The sequence below is a fragment of the Bufo bufo genome, chromosome 3, assembly GCF_905171765.1.
Source record: "Bufo bufo chromosome 3, aBufBuf1.1, whole genome shotgun sequence".
NCBI lineage: Eukaryota > Metazoa > Chordata > Amphibia > Anura > Bufonidae > Bufo > Bufo bufo.
The window spans coordinates 293,076,225-293,099,378 of NC_053391.1; the positions used below are offsets into that span (position 1 = coordinate 293,076,225).

Consider the following 23,154-nt stretch of genomic DNA (forward strand, 5'->3'; position numbering starts at 1 on the left):
GAAAGCAGCGACCAGAGCCTCATTATTCCAGCCCACCTCTGCTGCCAGGGTACGAAACTCAATGGCGTATTCAGCTACGGATCGTGAACCCTGTCTGATGGACATAAGGAGCTTCGCAGCAGAGGCAGCACGAGCCGGCACATCGAATACCTTCCGAAGAGAAGCAACAAAACCGGAAAACTCGGCAACCACCGGATTGTTGTTCTCCCATAAAGGGCTGGCCCAGGCCAAGGCCTTGTCCGAGAGCAGCGAGATCAAGAAGCCCACCTTTGATCTCTCAGTAGGAAAGACATGTGGCAGCAACTCGAAATAAATGCCCACCTGGTTAAGGAAACCACGGCACTGAGTTGGCTCTCCCCCAAAGCGCTGTGGAAGAGGGGCAGAACCGGTCATGCCCCGAAACACCGCAGGTGCAACAACAGGTGTCGGGGTAGACTCTGGCGCAACAACCGGAGCGGCAGTAGGAGCGGGCCCAGGAGCGACAACCGACCCATCGGCAACGGGAGCGAAATGAGCCGTGCGTTCAAGCAGGGTTTGCAACGCCACAGCGAACCGACCCAACAGGTGATCCTGCTGATCAAGTCTGGCAACCAGCGTGGGTAGCGAGGATGGCCCTGTACCGTCAGAATTCATGGCTTGGTCCTAATGTCACGGAACCATGAACCAGACGTACAACAAGGGATAAGTGAAAATAAGAAGGCTTTATTGAAAATAAAGCTGTAAAGCAAAAGTCCAAACGGATGGCGAAACCGAAGCAGAGTCTTTGCGAAGCCAGGGGTCAGGAACCAGAAGGGTAGTCAGACGAAGCCAGGATCAGGAACCAGCAGGGTAGTCAGACGAAGCCAGGATCAGGAACCAGCAGGGTAGTCGGACGAAACCAGGATCAGGAACCAGCAGGGTAGTCGGACGAAACCAGGATCAGGAACCAGAAGCAGCAGCAGTCTAGAAGCATGTGAACACAGGAGGACCAAGCAAGGAACTGAAGCCACAGACCTCCTATATATATGAGCTAGGCATCCAGCTCCTCCCAGTGGGAAGGAGGAGCCGCAGGGTGGGAGGCTACAAGAAACCCAGAAACCAAGATGGCCGCCAGCACATGTCAAACGAAGGAGAACAGCAAGAAGGTAAGACCATGACATTTTGTTTTTTATAAATAAAGATGATTTTTTTTTTTTACTTAATTTTACCAGTGTCATGAACTACAATATGTGACGAAAAAATCTCAGAATGGCCTGAATAAGTCAAAGTGTTTTAAAGTTATCACCACATAAAGTGACACTGGTCAGATTTGCAAAAAATGGCCTGGTCCTTAAGGTGAAAATGAGCCCGGTCCCTAAGGGGTTAAAGGGCAGTGGGGGAAGCACGAGGGCTAAGACTCTGGTTATTCAGTTTAATTGGACCACACCTGTAATCATTTACATTTCTGGATAACTACATGCCGACTTTCGCAATAATGTCACATTCCTTTCAGGGTGTGTTATTATTATTTTTTTTTGTCAATGAGTTCTTATGTTGTGCTGTTTCTGAGAAAATTACATTTTGTATTGGTGGGGGACCCCCACCATAAGCACCACCGCCTCTTCCTAGTCCATGTGATGTCACTGTACATCAATCACATGGCCTAGTTGCAGCTCAGCCACATTGAAGTGAATGGGACTGAGCTGCAATACCAAGCACAGCCACTATACCATGTACGGAGCTGTGTTTGGAAAGCTGACGGGAATGGTCTGTGCTCAACAGAGCTCTGTTGAGCACGGTGGCTCCCTGAAACAATGGATTGTTGGAAGTACCAGGACTCAGACTGAGAATAGGTCATTATTATCTTTAACTGGATAACCCCTTTAACATATATTTTAAGTCTTTGGTGCACCAGAGCTCTTCCTCCCGCTGTTCCCTGCATCACGCCTGGCCCTGTAATCTAGTACCTGCGCTGTAATCTACACTGATGGCATATGACAGTCCATCTACCTTTGCTTCCCCAGCAGTGCAGATGATGCCTTTGTATCAGAATTTTGTCATTATTGATGGACACACTTAATAAATGTATGCTAATTATTAACATATTTGCTTATTGGCTGCTGCTCTGTGATAGAACCACCCTTTGGGTATCTGTTTTGTATATATTGACATGGCTTGAAAAAGGCTAGTAAATAGCTGAAATTTTGTGTTTCTTTTATGGAACACGGCATATACTAATAAAGATTCATTTTAAGAGGAGATGCTATCTTTATCAGTGTCACGTACGGGAACCGCCCTGTCACGTGACCCAGATGCGACTGCCAAGGGTCGATCTATTTCATGCATCTCTCATGCCCCTACACACAGGCCTCAGATTGGACCTAGATCACACCCTGACACACCTTTTCATGCACCCCAAAATGCTGCCACCATCTATGACATTTAAAGGGATTGTCAGAGTTCAGAGCTGAAACCGGACATACCCGTATTTTCATCCAGGCAGCCCCCCTGATGTTAGCATCAGAGCATCTCATTCTCCGATGCGCTCCCTTGCCCTGCGGTAGATCGCTCAGGGCAAGGGCTTTTTTGTTTACAATAACTGAAGCTTCCGCCCGGCAGTGTGTTCAGGGACATCACTGGCTCTGATGGGTGTGCTTTAGCGCTGCCCTAGCTGTTTTATTGGCTAGGGCGCCCATCAGTGTTGGTGACGTCACCGGGCTTCCTGGCAGCCCCATGGAGAGCCCGGTTCGTCACTGGAACTCCTGAAAATGCCTTTGCCCTGCACGATTTAGCGCAGGGCAAAGGAGAGCATTGGAGCATGAACTTCTCCGATGCTCAAGTCAGGGGCGCTGCCTGGGTGAAAATGGAGGTATGTCAGGGTTCAGCTCCTTTAAATGAATATACCAATTAATTAGGTGCTCACCTCACCCAACTCGCAAGCAGGCTCACAGTAGCACTAGCCACACTTATAGAAGATACACGGTAAGGCTACATTCACATGAACATATTTCGTTTCCGTGTCCGTTCCGGTTTTTTTGCGGATTGGATGAGGACCTATTCATTTCAATGGGTCTGCAAAAAATGCGGACAGCACACCGTATGCTGTCCGCATTTGTATGTCCGTTCCATAGTCGTGCAAAAAATATAGAGCATGTCCTATTCTTGTCCGTTGTGCGGACAAGGATAGGCATTGTTACAATAAATCCGCAAAAAACACGGATGTCACATTGACGTCATCCGTATTTTTTGCAGGCTGCAAAATACATACGGTCGTGTGAAAGGCCTCATGCGCACGACCGTTCCATTTTTTGTGGTCCGCAGATCCGCAAAAAGGAAGACACCCGTGTGCCTTCCGCAATTTGCGGAACGGGCGGCCCATTGTAGAAATGCCTATTCTTGTCCGCAAAACGGACAAGAATAGGACATGTTATATTTTTTTGCGGGGGCCACGGAATGGAGCAACGGATGCGGACAGCACACGGAGTGCTGTCCGCATCTTTTGCGGCCCCATTGAAGTGAATGGGTCCGCATCCGAGCCACAAAAACTGCGGCTCGGATGCAGACCAAAACTACGGTAGTGTGCATGAGGCTTAACGCAAACCACACTGACACACTTAAAAATGGAGGTTATTGGGATCATTCAGGGAACAAGGCAAAACCATTAAAGATGTGCTTTAATATACAAAAAAGGTACAGTACTTAGTTACAAATAATTAAAAGAAATAAGAGACATAAATGTGCACAAAACAGTTGGAGAAATAAAATGATAAAAACAGAAAGTTTCTTACTACTTAACGAATTGTGTGATAACAGTCCGTTCTGGTTCCGGGGACAGGAGAACTTGGAACACAACCCAATGTTGATCGGATCCCCAAATTGTGTCCATGAAAGGTTCCGAATCCCACGTTTTTATTACCATTTGGCAGAGGGTGGAACTGAGAGGGATCTCCCTCCTATTCTCAGCCCACTTAATTATGGGTGTGTGCTCCACCTCTATCCCTCGGATGACCAGCATAAAATATTAATAAAATGTCTTTCCGCCCACACTAATGAATATCCGGTGCCCAATGTTTTAATAACGCATATTTCATCAGGCTGATTGTTCTAATACCAAATACCGTATGACCGGTGTAGGGGTCCCAGAATGAGAGATTTTCATTACACGGGAATGCTGGCTGTCAGGGGGGAATGTTTGGATTCCCTACGATGCCCAGATTATTGGGAATGAAATTATTACAATAATTCATATGTGAAATGTACCATAGATGAGTTATTGCTTATGCTGTATTTTCTTCATCTTCTGGCACTCCAGTTGAAAAGCACCTTAATGTCTGCTGTGCATCAGTGCCAGTACATCTGTCGTGTCAGGCGTTACCATGATGCTCTAGTGTCCCGTCCAGGAAACCTACTTTGTTAGGCTTCATGCACACGGCTGTTGTACGGCCTGTCCGTGCATTGGGGACCGCAATTTGCGGTCCCCAATGCACTGCAACATCTATGGTGCAGCCGGGACGGATCAAGACCCATTCAACTTGAATGGGTCCGTGATCCGTCTGCACCGTAAAAAATTAGAACATGTTGCAGCTCCAGATTGCGGACCTATTCAAGTGAATGGGTCTGCATCCGTGATGCGGGGGAGCACATAGCTAGTGCCCGCATATTGCGGGCAACAGCCGTGTGCATGAGGCCTTAGCAGGAGGATGCCAATTTGAATCTTGCCAAAAGGTGTTTGTGTATTCTCCCCTACAGGTCCAGACTGCATGGCATCATACCGACAGTAATAAAGAAAGCCATAAAAAAATATAAAATCACACAACATCGACATAAAACCATACACAGATAATAAAGTTATGAGAAATGTTGTCCATTTCTTACACTCAGGAATAGTGTAACAATGGAACATAAATGAGATGTCATTTTACTGATTAGGACAACCCTCCCAGGAATTATGCCTGTATAATAGGGTTCATCCTGCTGACAGATTCTCTTTAAAGAGGATCTGTTAGCTCTTCAGACATACCTGTTTTAGTAACTACTTGACTTCCCCATGTAATAATAATTCTGGAGGACTTTTTAACCCTTTCAACCTGGTTGTTTTTTTAGTTATGGCCCTGGGAAGACGGAGAGCGAAAAAACATAGTCGTATGAGGGCTTATTTTTTGCGGTACAAGTTGTACTTTCCAACAGCACCATTTAATATTGCATAGAAAGTAGTGGTAAGTGGGAAGAAAAATTCCAAAGGTGGTGGATTTTGAAAAAAATAATAAAAAATTTAACGACAGTTTTACAGTTTATTTTATTTTTTTGGGCTTTCATTATGCGGTAAAACTGACTTGTGATCTTCATTCTCCAGGTCAGTACAAATCTAGCTATACCACATACAGTTGCAAGAAAAAGTATGTGAACCCTTTGGAATGATATGGATTTCTGCACAAAATGGTCATATAATGTGATCTGATCTTCATCTAAGTCACAACAATAGACAATCACAGTCTGCTTAAACTAATAACACACAAAGAATTAAATGTTACCATGTTTTTATTGAACACACCATGTAAACATTCGCAGTGCAGGTGGAAAAAGTATGTGAACCCCTAGACTAATGACATCCCCAAGAGCTAATTGGAGTGAGGTTTCAGCCAACCGGAGTCCAATCAATGAGATGAGATTGGAGGTGTTGGTTACAGCTGCCCTGCCCTATAAAAAACACACACCAGTTCTGGGTTTGCTTTTCATAAGAAGCATCGCCTGATGTGAATGATGCCTCGCACAAAAGAGCTCTCAGAAGACCTACGATTAAGAATTGTTGACTTGCATAAAGCTGGAAAGGGTTATAAAAGTATCTCCAAAAGCCTTGCTGTTCATCAGTCCATGGTAAGACAAATTGTCTATAAATGGAGAAAGTTCAGCACTGCTGCTACTCTCCCTAGAAGTGGCCGTCCTGTAAAGATGACTGCAAGAGCACAGCGCAGACTGCTCAATGAGGTGAAGAAGAATCCTAGAGTGTCAGCTAAAGACTTACAAAAGTCTCTGGCATATGCTAACATCCCTGTTAGCGAATCTACAATACGTAAAACACTAAACAAGAATGGATTTCATGGGAGGATACCACAGAGGAAGCCACTGCTGTCCAAAAAAAACATTGCTGCACGTTTACAGTTTCACAAGAGCACCTGGATGTTCCACAGCAGTACTGGCAAAATATTCTGTGGACAGATGAAACCAAAGTTGAGTTGTTTGGAAGAAACACACAACACTATGTGTGGAGAAAAAGAGGCACAGCACACCAACATCAAAACCTCATCCCAACTGTGAAGTATGGTGGTGGGGGCATCATGGTTTGGGGGTGCTTTGCTGCGTCACGACCTGGACGGATTGCTATCATCGAAGGAAAAATGAATTCCCAAGTTTATCAAGACATTTTGCAGGAGAACTTAAGGCCATCTGTCCACCAGCTGAAGCTCAACAGAAGATGGGTGTTGCAACAGACAACGACCCAAAGCATAGAAGTAAATCAACAACAGAATGGCTTAAACAGAAGAAAATACGCCTTCTGGAGTGGCCCAGTCAGAGTCCTGACCTCAACCCGATTGAGATGCTGTGGCATGACCTCAAGAAAGCGATTCACACCAGACATCCCAAGAATATTGCTGAACTGAAACCGTTCTGTAAAGAGGAATGGTCAAGAATTACTCCTGACCGTTGTGCACGTCTGATCTGCAACTACAGGAAACGTTTGGTTGAAGTTATTGCTGCCAAAGGAGGTTCAACCAGTTATTAAATCCAAGGGTTCACATACTTTTTACACCTGCACTGTAAATGTTTACATGGGGTGTTCAATAAAAACTCGGTAACATTTAATTCTTTGTGTATTATTAGTTTAAGCAGACTGTGATTGTCTATAGTTGTGAATTTGATGAAGATCAGATCACATTTTATGACCAATTTGTGCAGAAATCCATATCATTCCAAAGGGTTCACATACTTTTTCTTGCAACTGTATGTATACTTTTCCTTGCGTTTTGATGCTGAAAAAAAACGTAAAAAAAAACTTGAAAAATATATTTTTTGCTGTCATTTTTTGTAGTTGTGTGTGACATTTTGATCACTTTTTATTTAATTTTTTGTGGGAGGAGAAGCGACAAAAAAATTGCAAATCGGCCATTTTGGCCCTTTTTCCATTTCGCCTTTTTCCGTATGGGATACGGAATATATATTTTTATTTTTTTATATATTTTTATATATTGCTAGTTCTTTATTTTTTTATTCTCATTTTTGGGAAAGGGGTGTGATTTAAACTTTTATATATCGTATTTTCTGGCGCATAAGACGACTGGGCATATAAGACGACACCCAACTTTTCCAGTTAAAATATAAGGTTGGGGCTATACTCGCCGTATAAGACTACCCCTTTTCCAACGCTATTTCCTTTGGCATCAAGATCTGTAGGTAATTGTTGTGCAATTTTCGTCTTTTGCCTCAGTACCATATTATGCCTTTCCAAGAATCTAGTACACCTGGATACAGTGGCCTTAAATCTGTTGCTGTGATCTGGGTTAGATTTGGCCCACTGAAGTGCAAACAAACGTATTTTATTTCGTGTCACTACATAACCGTTTTGGCGATGCTCATTCACCATGACTGCTACATGTTTTCGGGTTCTTGCCAATGTGGGATGCCTCTTCTTAATGCACACTTACCCCTTGGCATACTCTTAAATGCTTTTTCATTCGATTTCCAGTCACGAACCATCTTTTCTGTTACTCAATATTGTCTTGCAGCAGCACAGTTATTATGTTCCATGGCAAAGTTTACAACTGGCTTCATATTTCTTTCTTCTTGCTGGTGGAGCCATGATGGGGTCTTGACTGTTAGCCATTTGTATACTGTACTGTATGTACTGGTGCTGTACTGTATTCACCACCACATGTATCTGCTCCCCAGACAGACTCAGTTTTTTTCACCACAGATAAGATGCACACCTAACTTCATTAGAGATCCGCCGTTCCAACATTAGAATTGGCTGAAATGCAGATGCTCCTGCTTCCCCCTGCCTTCCCTCAGAATCGCCAATCCAAGTATACAACAACCAGCCAATCACAGCAAGCTATGTACCGGTATTTTCTGTGCACACTGCATACAAAGCCTGCTTGGATTGGGTGGGTCAGCTCACCCTGCCTGCCCAGCCCTCCCTGTCTTCAAGACGATATGAGCGGTAGTACGCAATGTGATACTGCCGGCATGAGAAAACCACTGAGAGCTGCTTCAGGAGCGGCTGGCTGGTATGCAGCACAGCTAGAGTGCGCCTGTCCCTGAAGATGGAGAAGGACAGCTTCTCCAGTCCGGCTAGGAAGTAAGTTTCAGCACGCCGTATACCGGCGTATAAGATTTTCATGTGTTAAAAAGTAGTCTTATACGCAGGAAAATACAGTGTGTATATATATATATAATATACAGTACAGACCAAAAGTTTGGACACATCTTCTCATTCAAAGAGTTTTCTTTATTTTCATGACTATGAAGGCATCAAAACTATGAATTAACACATGTGGAATTATATACATAACAAACAAGTGTGAAACAACTGAAAATATGTCATATTCTAGGTTCTTCAAAGTAGCCACCTTTTGCTTTGATTACTGCTTTGCACACTCTTGGCATTCTCTTGATGAGCTTCAAGAGGTAGTCCCCTGAAATGGTCTTCCAACAGTCTTGAAGGAGTTCCCAGAGATGCTTAGCACTTGTTGGCCCTTTTGCCTTCACTCTGCGGTCCAGCTCACCCCAAACCATCTCGATTGGGTTCAGGTCCGGTGACTGTGGAGGCCAGGTCATCTGGCGCAGTAACCCATCACTCTCCTTCATGGTCAAATAGCCCTTACTTTCAAAGTTTTCCCAATTTTTCGGCTGACTGACTGACCTTCATTTCTTAAAGTAATGATGGCCACTAGTTTTTCTTTACTTAGCCGCTTTTTTCTTGCCATAATACAAATTCTAACAGTCTATTCAGTAGGACTATCAGCTGTGTATCCACCTGACTTCTCCTCAACGCAACTGATGGTCCCAACCCCATTTATAAGGCAAGAAATCCCACTTATTAAACCTGACAGGGCACACCTGTGAAGTGAAAGCCATTTCAGGGGACTATCTCTTGAAGCTCATCAAGAGAATGCCAAGAGTGTGCAAAGCAATAATCAAAGCAAAAGGTGGCTACTTTGAAGAACCTAGAATATTACATATTTTCAGTTGTTTCACACTTGTTTGTTATGTATATAATTCCACATGTGTTAATTCATAGTTTTGATGCCTTCAGTGTGAATCTATAATTTTCATAGTCATGAAAATAAAGAAAACTCTTTGAATGAGAAGGTGTGTCCAAACTTTTGGTCTATACTGTGTGTGTGTGTATATATATATATATATATATACACATACCTGTATATAAAAAATAAAAATAAAAATAAATTTTATTTATTTTTTACACTTTTTTTTTAAATAGTTCCTAGTTCCCATAGGGAACTATAACAATCAGTCATTCGATTGCTATTATCATAGACTCCAATGAACTTGCATTGGAATCTATAATGATTTTACTACTTTCCTATGGAGCCCTAATACAGGCAAGGGCTCCATAGGAAAGACTGTGCAGCAGCCTCCTGTCATAGACTATGAAAGGGACTGCCGGACACAAGCTCCTATTCCTACGATCGCCGCACGGGGGAGCCGGAGCATAAACAGAAGCGCTCGCTTTCGGTTTCTAGCGCATTTAGATGCCATGGTCAGGTTTGACCATGTCATCTGAGGGGTTAAATGTCAGCAATTGGCATTACCGCTGGTCGCCGGACATTAGCTGCGAGTGTCTGCTGTAAGAAACAGTAGGCACCATCTTTAAAGACCCGGCATGTGGTGTAATAGTATGTCACATGTCGGGAAGGGGTTAATGTTACTCTATATTGTACCTTTTCTCTATTGTTTCTACTAGAGGTTTATGATTGTGTGCAATACAGGTCCATCTGCGTGTTACCAGTTGGGTGTGTGTTTCTGCACAGTCTTTTCACTATTAAATAGGTGCTACAGGTAGAAAACTTACAGGGACACACCCCCAGCTGCTAACACCCGGATGGGGACATGGCTGGACTGAGCATGTGACCAGATAAGCATTATGAAGCTCCACCGTAGCCTAGCTCCAGCGTTATTCTGTATATCAATGCACCGATTTACCCTGCTTCTACAGACTATATGGAGTCCCTAGAGTTGCATGTTATCTTACCTCTCAATCTCCCACTACACGATAGTGAGAGGAGACCCCCTGGTTTCAGTAAGACAATTATCATGGCCTCTGACATAGATGTAGGAAGGGAATCTCTTTGTAAAGATTGATGAAAGACTACCAAGAGTGGTACTTCCCTATACTCTATATATCGCTATTGGGATGCCCTCTCAACCTCTGTAAGTGAACGCAAAGTAATTTTATCAAAATAAAACCTAACATCCTCATCAGACTTTGTTATTTTAAATGAATATAGCTGTTTGTTGAAAGATTGAATTTCCCACACGATAGAACTAGAATCAATAATAAGGTTACCTGACAAAGCCTTCTATATGGGAATATGCATAGCACCCTCTTGGGTTTTCGTGATTCTTGCCAATAAGTGACCTGCCTTGTCTCATTTTTACATAGTATGCCTGTTTAACAAAGAATCTGAAATGTTCTGTATTTATTCACAAATGCAGAGGATAATTGGAAAGTAACTAGTAGGGAGAGTGATTGCTAGTTCGATATTCTATCTTAGACAACATACTGTAGGTATTAAAGAAAGATTCCCTATCACTGAATCTATTTGTGACAGAGGATCGAGAGGCCGAAAAACTGAAATATTGCCTTCTCTCCATAAATTTAAGCCACCATAAAAACATACAGCTGAACTTCATGGAGAGCCATAGACAACAAGGTTAAATTACACGCTCCAGAAATAGAGCAATTATGATGCTTAACAAGGTATGGATAAAGGTACATGTTAAAAATACCCACCAATGGTACTAGAATTTACAATGCTTGAAGGAGGAATGGCAATATCAAGTTTAACACAGTTACCGAGAACAGCGGAGGTATATACAGTATATCACCACTAATATACAAGCAGTATCATAAAGTTTACAAAGCAGGTCAATGGAACTTCCCTCGGAATCTACCAGGGATTTCTCGCACTGAAATGGAAACATATCTGTGCACCAAGATACAGTCGTCCCTTGCACAAATTGTAAAGGTGGAATGGTTTGCTTGACCTATCCAAGGTCTATTCAAGGGATATGTAGTTTCTGGAACCATATGCTTATGTAAACAGTAGAATTTTTATCAGGTTGTTTCATACCCCAAACATTCCATGACAAAATAAACTGCCTCACATGCAGGACACCATTACGCATAAAACATTAACAATTGTACACAACTGTAGAGATAGGACAACCCACTCCCTAAAAATCCCATCCCTATCATTGGCATAATTTTGTAAATGTCATTTTATTTTTGTAGGACATTAGAAAGTTTAGAATTTTAGAAGCAAATTCAAAAATTTTCAAGAGAATTTACAAAACCCACTTTTTAATTCAGTTGTCAAGTTACTTTGTGGGGCTTACTTAATAGAAACCACCCATAAATTACCCCAACTACACCCCTCAAATTATTCAAAACTGATTTTACAAACTTTGTTAAGCCTTTAGATGTTCCATAAGAATTAAAGGAAAAATGTGGTAATATTTCCAAATTTCAAAGACATATTTTTCATTTCAATCATTTTTTTTCTCTGTAACACAGCATAGGTTAACAGTAAAACAAACCTTTAATATTTATTAAACCTTAAACAACCCATATGGGGTTGTGAACTGCAGTATAAGCATACTGCAGGATTTAGAACCCAAGGAGCACCATATAGTTTTTGGAGGGCAGATTTTGTTGGAATGATTTTTGGGTGACATGTCCTATTTGAAGACATCCTGAGATACGACTGGGACCAGATTCTTCTACAACTAGAAGCCCGATGGATCTTTTTTCTCAAAACAATGTCCCCTTCAGGGCTTAATGAATAGTTAAATTACAGCTGTTTCATTTCAAGCATTCCCCTGCAACTTTCCTGGACTTTGCTGACCTTTACCACCACTACCGGAAAATATATTTGTTTTGGATTGGTTGGAATCGGTGATCAGGATCAGCCTTCTCTCAAGTATCCGAACGTTTCCTGACATATGGATAAATTCTATTTCTGAGGTACAGCATTAGATCACTGGTATAAGTAGCTATTACCCCCCCCCCCCCCCCCCCCCCCCAATACCCAGAACTTTTTGGCATTAACCTAACCCTCCTTTTCATGTCATTTTCAGACTGGCATGTATTTGGACATAACGTATTATGCACTTAATAATATGGTTCTGGATCCATTATTATGTCATGTTCTGATGGGGAGCTATCATATTTGCCCCCCGCTAGATACTACATACCATGACTTTGACTGTACAAACATGCAATGCCATTGAACTACTCATGTATTTAAATATGCTGTAAATGCCATGCTCTGTTATAGTGCAGTACTGTCCAACAACATGGACAGCGCCGGTTCACATGCTGGAGTCGCATCCCCATCTCCAGACAACTCGGAACCTGGATAGAAATGTAAACCTTGCAATACCCGACGCGATCGCATCATTGCGTGTCATCATTGCAGGAACCAGGCTCCGACTTGGGAAGGTTCCCCTTAAAAAACATATGGGAGAGGTAAGCTCTCAATGCAGTCCATTAAGTGTAACGCCCAGCCCTCAAATCAGGGTGGTTGACAACTACTTATCACTACTCATCATACAGTCGTGTAGGATGATTTTGCAACGCTTTCTTTTAATCGGCATTCCCCTTATCTCCACTTGTAAACTGCGAGGCCTTGGTTTATGATTCTGGCAGGTTGATAAGTGCCTATGCCGATCTGTCAGCTCTGTTCCATGTTACGTGTTCTGGTGCTTGGGAGAATGACAATGTACTGGAATAACAACAAACATCTGCACAGATGGATCATCTGATTTTAAAAAAAATGGTGCTTTGTTATATATTCTGAGCTGCAAGTGAAATTGGATGTCACATCCAAAGCCTATGGCGGCAAACTGTGTCTACACAAACCATCATAAGGTGTTTGCAAGACATTGGGATATGATCCAGATGACCAGCTACAGATGTTTTATTGACCTCACAACATCACTCTAAAAGGTTATCATGGTGCACCACAGGATGCCAGTGGAGGCTGGAATGAAGGTTTGCTGCCTCAGATTCCTTGATTTGAACTCCTTGATTATCTGACCATTGGAGATCCCTGAACCTAATTAGTATTTGCATCCCTTTCTTTTATTCACTGCAGTTTTCATATTATGACATTGTGATTGTACTTTGTTGACTTGACCTGTTGTGCAAAAACTGGAAAAGTGAAACTGTAGCATTGTATTTCTGAATGAAATCTCTTGTTCTTTTATATAGATAATACAACAAGCAGGGCAGGTATGGTTTCCAGATTCTGCTTTTAAGACTGCTCAAGCAATCAAGGATTTCAACAGAGAAGGACTCCCACTTATGGTGTTTGCTAACTGGAGAGGATTTTCTGGTGGAATGAAAGGTAATGGTTTTGAATTGCATGAAAGCTATGCAACATTATTTAAATGTTATGTTACACATTTTATTTTATTTCTGCTTCATTAACTCCAAGGAGCTGTTCATATGAAATACAGAAGTGTTAATGAGAATCTGTCACCACAATCTCTGACTATTATCAGAAGTTAAATTGGAGATATGGACTTCTTATCTGCAGTACAGCTCATGTGTTATTGCAGATGGGTTGTCTAACTTCAGCAAATGGCATTTATCATGTAGAGAAAATTAATACAAGGCACTTACAAATGTATTGTGACTGTCCATATTGCCTCCTTTGGTGGCTTGATTCATTTTTCAATCACATTGTATGCTGTTCATACCTAGGCATTGCAACCACCCTGAAATCCATCAGCAGTGGCTATGCTTCAACACTATAGGAAAAAGCACTGCCCTCTATGGTGACCGGTACTATTGGAGTGTACATATGTATGCATGCACAGCAGCTCCCCTCCCAGCCACCTTGTGTCTGCACTGTAGCGGTGGCCATAACCCCTGGAAGTGAGCAGTGTATAATGTGATGGAAAAATGAATCAAGCCAGCAAAGGAGGCAATATGGACGATCACAATATATTAGTAATGCCCTTGTATTAACTTTGTTTACATGATAAATGCCATTTGCTGAAGTGAGACATCCCCTTTAACATCTTGGAAAAGAGCAATGCATGTATGGGACACCTAAATAGGATAAAATAATCTTTGGAGTAAAATTCACTGTGCGATTTTAAATCTACTGTATTTTCTGGACTATAAGACACACCTGACTATAAGATGCACCACAGTTTAGACAACAGAGAATTCTATGCTACATGCATGCACACACAGATATCTTCTAAATACACAGCAAACACAACTTTACCACATTCACACAACAAACGCAGGTCTGCTAGAGGTAAGCAACATACACACATAGACCTAGGATGTATCCTAAGTAAAAACTCATTTATGGACTACTTTTCACTCTAAAGTTTATTTTTATCAAGTAATCTACCATTCCTCCTTGGATATATATATTTTTTTTAATACTCACCTCATTTGCAGTTTTCTCTTAGCCCTTCATGCTTGAAGCCTACTTTCCAGTTTGCCGTGTGACTGCTGTTCCACCACACCTTAGGGCAGTGAGATGTGTCCTAACATCAGAAGGACATGTGGCACTAAATAGTTCATTTTCTACCTCCACATATTCAAAATGCTCTATGTAACTGGATTATTAACGGACACAACTTGTGCTAATGTCCAATTTCCATACAGGTTGGACTTGATGGACTTTTGTCTTTTTCCAACCTTGACAACTATGTAACTTGTTAGAGTAAAAATCTATCTATCCATCCATAACGGACACTGTAACTGACACTGCACATAGAGGAGTAGTTATTGAAGGAAAGTAAAGGAAAGGAAGCATGGTGAGCATGTTCATCCTGTATTACAAGGACGTAACCAACAGCAACTGAAAATTAAACTGATTTGCCACAGGGTGCAATGGTAAGGTAGGTAAGTTCTAGACTTGACCGGGGTGAGTCAATGAATGCCCTATATCTTGAGTTCTCTAAAGCATTTGACACTGTACTACATAAAAGGTTAGTATATCAAATGAGAATGCTTGGACTGGGGGAAAATGTCTGTATGTGGGTAAGTAAATGGCTCGATGATAGAAAACAGAGGGTGGTTATTAATGGTACACACTCAGTTTGGGTCACCGTCACTAGTGGGGTACCACAGGGTTCAGTATTGGGCCCTATTCTCTTCAATATATTTATTAATGATCTTGTAGAAGGCTTGCACAGTAAAAATATCAGTTTTTGCAGATGACACTAAACTGTGTAAAGTGATTGACACAGAAGAGGACAGTATACTGCTACAGAGGGATCTGGATAGATGGAAGGCTTGGGCAGAGACATGGCAGATGAGGTTTAACACTGACAAATGTAAGGTTATACACATAAGAAAGAAAAATACATGTCGCCACTACATACTAAATGTTAAAACAGGAGGTGAATGGATCATGTGATGGACGTCACCACAGGTCCATTTCCTTACAAGAGGATTAAGGGGAGTAAAAAGGGCGGTGTCGTTAAACTAGGCTGTGAGACGATACTGCATAGCGAGGAGGCGTGCTTGGGCTCTAAATTAAGGCGGTCTAGGCACTGCAGGGGGCCGTTGCTGGGCTCAGAGGGTGAAGAATAATGCCCCTGTAGGCACCTTCAGGGTCCATTTGCATAATACAAAGATCGCTTTTTTAGCAAAATGAAAGCATGAAAATAAGAAGGAAAACCACTTCAGGAGATGAGGTATTTTATTACACATGGCAATGGTGAGAGATTAATATGGTCAAACCAGGTGACAGATTCCCTTTAACCACCTCCCATCTCGCTAACGCCGAAAGGCGTGATTGCTGCGGCGCTGCCAGGTCACACTAATGCCAATAGGTGTCATCTCACGTGAGCCGAGATTTCCTGTGAACGCGCGCTCACAGGATCGCGTAGTTCACAAGTTCATCTACAGCCTGCCGGCCGCGATCATTGGCTGGCAGGCTGTGGATTTTTGAAATGACCAATGAAATCGGTATGTCAGACGCTATTTTGAAAATAGCGTCTGATATAACTGCTACTTGCTCCTCTGGTGGTCCCTTTTGCTTGGATCGACCACCAGAGGACACAGGCAGCTCTGTAAGTAGCACCAAATCACCACACTACACATTAGACCTTACCCTGTCATTTATTAACGCCTTATTTAGCACCTGATCACCCATATTAGACTCCCTGATCACCCCCTTGTCCACCCCCCTGTCATTGATCACCCCCCTGTAAGGGTCCCTCATCACCGCCAGGTAGTTAGCTACTTGCTAGGTAGTTTAGCGCCCAGCCCACCGCACCGCAGTCACTGATTAGTCGCTGATTAGCGTCATCGCTGTCGCTAATCAGCACTAGTACTATATAGTATCTGTAAGTGATTAAGACTCATCGCAATCAGATCTATATAAGTACATTAGGGTCACCTTAGGCTCTACAAAAAATGCAGTGTTCGCCCGATCAGGCCTGATCTTGTGCGCACACTTGCGTTCAGTCCGCCCCACCGCAGGGACAGAATTTTTTTTTTCTGATCACTGCAAAAACACTGTTAAATCACTTTTGAGCTTTTTGGATCTTTATTAGCGATCGCAGCTTTACTTCGCAAGCACTCCTTTTTACTAGGTAGGTTTGCTCTTTTTCCTGGGTAGTCTCAGAGGAATACCCCCTAAATTTAGTGAACCCAAAATGTCAAACAAGGGGTATTCCGCTGAAGAGGCCTACAGGATTCTGGCCGTGATGGATGAAAGTGATGGGGACGCCTCACCCGCTGAATCCAGTGGTTCAGAATATGAACCTGTGGACAGCAGTGGCACTCTAACCGCTAGCGAAGGTGACAAGGTAGAGGTCCCTGCTACGGTCAGGCGTACCCGATCCCATGTCAGGGTTCTGCATACCCCGCATGATGAGCCTCATTTGCAGCAGAGTGGTGCTAGCACTGATCTTGTTTATGGTGCGGCATACACCAGCAGCGCAGCACATCCTGGACCTTCTACCAGCAGTGCCGTATTCCCTGGTGAAGTGGTGAGCACCAGAAGGGCAGTTCCAGCTGGTACAGTGGCACGTGCAATAACTCCCCCGTCGCAGCCACCGCGTTCACAGGCCCGTAGAACCCTTAGTCTCCCAGAGGTGCTGGCAAATCCTAATTGGCACTCCCCTGCTTCCGCCGCACCCGTATTGCCACCTTTCACCGCCCAGTCTGGAGTTCGCGTGGAGACGGCTCATTTAGGATCGGCCCTTCAGTTTTTTGAGCTGTTCTTCACCGCGGATCTCTATGACCTAGTTGTGGCAGAAACCAACCGCTACGCCACACAGTTTATTACCGCCAATCCGGAAAGCTTCTATGCCCAGCCTTTCCGGTGGAAACCAGTCGGATATGCGTGCCAGCGTGCTAAGCGTTAGGCCACGCTGGACGCATCACTTCCGGTTTTGGAGCCGGCACTGCATCACATCTGGCAGCGCACTGTGCTAAATGGCTCTCCGGAAGGATGCCGGTCGGAAGCATTTTGCTGGCCCAGTGAGTCTCCAGGAGTTGGGACCCACCTGTGCAGACATGGATAGCGATGTTGTACAGGCCTTATCTGCCCCTACATTGGGTGCTGTAAGTCCACCATGTGGTTTGATTTCTCGGTCAGTGTTTGGTTAGCAGAAATCCAGCCCATTATAAGGTTTTGCTGGTGGTGAATTTCTCTTTGATGTCATACATCTGTTTCAGGATTCCTCAAAAGCTAAAGCTGGATATTGTAATAGATGTGTGCTGTGTAATAAGAAACATGAACCTTCTTATAAAAAGCCTGTTTGCCCAGTATGCACAATCACATTTATACAGGAGGAGGCACCTGCTTCCATGAATGACATCAAAGCTATGGTTAAGGATGAAATACAGTCTGCCATGGCGAGTTTTTCAGCAAATATGTTACCTAAAAAAGGAACCAGGAAAATGCTTAAAGTGTTATCATCTTCTGACGTCTCTGTAATAATGGAGACTTCTGATCAGGATCAGAAGACAATGACCAGAAAACTTCTATTGAAGATCTTGACCCTTTATTAAAGGCGTTCCTTAGATTGAGGACATTAAAAAACCCAAATGCGTACAGGACACTATGTTTGAAGGCCTGGGAGAGAGACATATTAGGGTGTTCCCGGTCCATGAAAATCTGCATAGAATAATCCAGGAAGAATGGAATAACCCTGATAAAAGAGCAGTCCTTCCTATAGGTCTAAAAAGATGTTACCCCTTTAATGATAAGGAAATTGACAAGTGGGATACAATACCTATGATAGATGCTTCAGTCGCAAAAGTTGTACAAAAAAATACAGCCCTTCAATTTGAAGATGCATCTCAATTAAGGGACCGGTTAGATAAAAAATCTGAAGCCTTTCTCAAAAAATCATGGGGGGTTGCTGTGGCTTTGCTCAGACCTGGTGTGGTGACCTGGTGTGCGTTGCCAAAGCTTTACGCTTTTGGCTTGAACAGTTGGAGTTACATTTAAAAAATAAAACTCCAAGAGAACAGGTTTTATCCTCCTTGCTTCTTCTCAAGATGGCTTTAGGATTTTTAGCAGACTTCTCAGCAGAGTCTGTTAGAATGGCTGCAAGAACCTCAGGCCTAGTGAACTCAGTCAGGAGGATTCTGTGGCTTAAATCATGGACGGGAGACTTATCTTCCAAAAATGAAATATGCTCCATTCCCTTTCATGGTAAATATGGTCCTGGACACTATCCTTGAAAAGGCAGCAGACAGGAAAAAAGGTTTTCCCGAGGAAAAATGTCAAAATATAAAAACATAATTTAGGCCCAGATATTAGTACCAACCTAGACCTGAAAAAGGAAAAACGGGTAGCTGGAGCTATAGGATAGGGGGGAGAAGTAGACCCTTACTTCTTAACCAAAATCAAACCTCCTTCTAAATTACGCCAAAAAGGCGGAGGGAATGTTACTATAAATTTTTGTCAGTAGGACAAAATAACAAACAACAGTTGGATACTAAAAATACCTAAAAGAAGGTTACAAAATAGAATTCGATTCAGTTTCACCAGAAAAGTTCAGGTTAGATTTACTTCCCTTCCCCTTCAACACCTCCAATCAGAGTTGCTAGAAAGCATCCAGGAACTTCTGGATTTGGGAGCAGTACAGGAAGTTCCTGTAGAGGAGCACTACACGGGTCACTATTCTTCTCTATTCCTGGTAAAGAAGCCAAATGGGAACACCATTTAATAATACACCTGAAACATCTGAACAAATACATTGTAGACAGACGATTCAAAATGGAATCAGTCAAGACTGCCATCCCCTTGATTGCGGCAGGTGCAAACATGGTAACGCTAGACCTAAAGGACTCTTTATTCCATGTTCCCATTCATCTGGACTTTGGAGGTTTCTAAGGTTTGCTGTACAGGTAGGAAAGAAAATTAAACATTTCCAGTTTGTCTGCCTTTCATTTGGGAGATCATCAGCACCCTGCCTATTTACAAAAATTATGGCAGTTGTTTCCGAAGCTTTGAGGCCTCAGGGGGTGAGAAGTCAGCGGTATACTGAAACGTAGATTTTATGCACACAGCGTAACGCGCACTTTTAGGGAGTCAAAAGTGTATTAAAAATACATTATAAAAAAGTGTTATTAGGGACATTTATACAAAAGTTTAGTTACTCTTTAATGCACTTACAAGGGATCCTTTTGAACCTTTAGAAGAAGTTCCAATTAAGATGTTAACTCTAAAAACGGTGTTGTTAGTTGCAATCTCTTCAGCACGCAGGGTTAGTAAAATCCAGGCGCCATCTACAATCCCACCGTATTTCCAACTATATGAGGACAGAATAATATTAAAGCTGGATCCTTCCTTTCTTCCGAAGGTAGTATCTTTCCATTGATCACAAGATATCGTTATTCCATCTTTCTGTCAAAACCCAAAAATGAGAAAGAAATGGAATTTCATAACCTTGACCTTCGTAGAACAGTTATTTGTTATATAGAAAGAAAACAGAGCTGGGGAAGGGATGAGAACTTATTCATTCAGTTTTCTGGGCCCATCAAAAGCAAAACAGCTAAAAGTTAAATTGCTAGATGGATTAAGCAGACTATTACTCTAGCTTACAATTCTCTAGATAAAGAGTTTCCACAAGAGTTGAGAGCTCATTCCACTAGAGCCATGACAATGTCCTGAAAAGAGAAAGCATTTGTCTCTATGGAGCAGATATGTAGGGCAGCAAAGTGGAAAACTACCCATACCTTTTACAAAACATTATTACCTGGATGTGCTATCTAACTCAGATTTGGGCTTTGGACGCAAGGTCCTCCAGGCAGTAGTCCCGCCCTAATTCTGTTACTTTGGAATTGGTCAGTGGTGCCGTCGTGGAGACGACTAGGGAAAAGTGCAGCTGCATTTACTGGTAATTGGTTTTCCTGGAAGTCTCCATGACGACCCCCATAATCCCGACCCCCTTCCCCCCCCAAAAAAAATAAAAAATAATAATAATACATGTTTCCTTAAAGGCTATATGTACACCTTTGGAGTCATTTTTTTATGATTTAATATAACTTATTTTTGGATAAAAATCATATTTTTAATTGGCCTTTATTAAAAGAAATATTGAGCTGTTCAGTCACAAAGCGTTAACTGTTTTTCTAGCTGTGTGACTGGTACTTTCACTTTCACTTTGTGCTGGTCATCTAATATGCCTTATTTAAGCCACATTCTTATCAGTATGTAAGGATTGAGCTTTAATGAGTGTTTATAAGGTCAGAGAGCAGAGATAAGATGTCCTGCTCCTCAGATGATGGAAAAGATAAAAAATCCACAGGCAGCTAGTAGAGCATCTCAGCTATGTACACAAAAAAGGATTTCATATTGCTAATAAAGACCAATTGAAAAAGTGATTTTTAGGTCAAAATAAGTATAATATAATAAGAAGAAAAAATTGCCCCCAAAGGTGTACATAGCCTTTAATTTAATATTTTGGTTGATTTGAGTTATTTCGTTATGCCTTTTCTAATCCTGTATTGGTTCTTGGCAAATCACTGAGGAGATGGAGGAGGGGAAAAAATGTAATTTCTGAGTGTTTTCCTGTCCCTGCCAGAGGTGGAGTTAGTCTCAATGGTGCCATTGTGGAGACTTCCAGGAAAACCAATTACCTGTAAGTGCAATTGCACTTATCGGTTAGATACCTGGGCAGTTAACTTAAAGGGAACCTGTCACCAGTTTTATGGTGTCCTAACTAAGGGCAACATAAATAAGTGACTGATTCGCTTAGAAAAATGCTGGGTCACTTTCTTTAATTGACCCAGTCAATCTGCCAACATCTTGTATTGAAAAGCTCCAGCTGATAATGATGAGTCATGAATATTCATGAGCTCCTCACTCTCCCCGCCCACCTGCTGCTGATTGACAGTTTGTTTCCATATGAACCAGCATACGGCATGCGGCATCTTTGTGTGTATATTATGAGATAACCATCTGTCACACCAGTAAGTGAATACATCTAAGGTACTTTTTAGTAGTTAATGATTGTATATAATTAGTTAGATTATAATCAAATATCCACATGACAGGTTCCCTTTAAAGCCGGGTCACATGATGTCTCAAAGGACTGACACCATGTTTAGTCCTATCCAGCTCTCCTACAGATGCTTTTTACAGGACTAAAATGGACTGCATCATTTTTTTCCTTACAGAGAGGCAAATACAGAGATACAATATCTCTGAGAAAAATTTAAAATAAATGTATTTTAGAAAATTGTTCTACATCCTATTGTTGAAATGAAAAAATGTAAATATTAAAAACGGAATACCTCTTTAACTGTTGGTATGTCATTATTTAGGCCAGTTAACTCAGTTTTTTTGGAAATGAATAACTTTAAAATGATGCCTGTGTCCTGCTTCCAGGATTGAATTGAAAGATTTATACTTACCTTCTCCCTACTGCCTCTGTCCTACTTGCTGGTTCCCGAATGTTCATCTTCCGTTCCCCGGCTGGTTTAAATCTGTCCGGGCATGATCATTTACTCTGCTGCAGCCAACCACTGGCTAGAGTGGTGACCTATCCACAAGCGACACTTCCCCACAGAGACCAGTGGTTGGCTGCAGCAGAGCAGGTGACCATGCCCAGCTGTAAGTAAACAAGCTGGGAACTGGAAGATAGACATGAGGGAACCAGTGTGCAGGTCCGGGGTAGCGTGGAGTAGTTAAATATGAAAATTTCCATAGCAGAGGAAGGCTGTGGGCATAGCAATTACATTATTTTCTTTGTTCTGCTCCTATAATCGAGCAATTGGCAATAATGTGGATTGCAGGCATTTAATCCTCTATGACGTGGTCAAGTGCGACTACTGAATCTAAATGGTGCAAAACCTAGAAGCAGACTGGCATCCCCATGCAGCAATCAGGGATGCCGGTCATTCATTCTAATAAGCTGGGTCTCTCTGAAGAGAGCCAGCGTATTAGATCTGCAGTTTCTATGTTGGCCAGCTTTTACTGTAGTTCTATGGAAATACAGTATAAGTTATAAGAGTACTGCATATTGTTGCCTCCTATAGGTGCTACAAAAAATATAAAAGTAAAACAAGAATGTTCAAAATTTAAAAATTTCAATCATACCCCTTTCCCTAGATTAAAAAAATAGAAAAAAAACAAACAATATAAAAAAATATAAACCTCATGGGCATTGTCGTGTCAGAAAACGCCCGTATTATTTAAAATATTTATCCCAAGCAGCGAATGGCATAACGGGAAAAAATATCAAATTGGCGATTTTGCCATTTTTTCATTGCTTCTCTTACCCAAACAAATGGAATAAAATGTGATCAATAAATCACACACACTCCTAAATGGCATCAATTAAAACTACAGATCGTCCTGCAAAAAATGAGCCCCAACAGAGCTCAGTAAACAGAACTATAAAAAAGGTATGGGGGTCAGAATATTGTAATGTAAATAATATTTTTTTTTTTTTCTG

General features: G+C 42.0%; 1 protein-coding gene across 1 annotated transcript in view; it reads left to right on the plus strand.

Annotated features, from left to right (window-relative positions):
• The window catches only part of ACACA (acetyl-CoA carboxylase alpha), a 993,014-nt gene that overhangs the window by 844,535 nt on the left and 125,325 nt on the right, over positions 1-23,154 (plus strand). Inside the window, exon 49 of the mRNA XM_040424192.1 lies at positions 13,469-13,604. Within this exon, the coding sequence (XP_040280126.1) occupies positions 13,469-13,604 (136 nt within the window). The remainder of the gene's footprint in view (positions 1-13,468; positions 13,605-23,154) is intronic.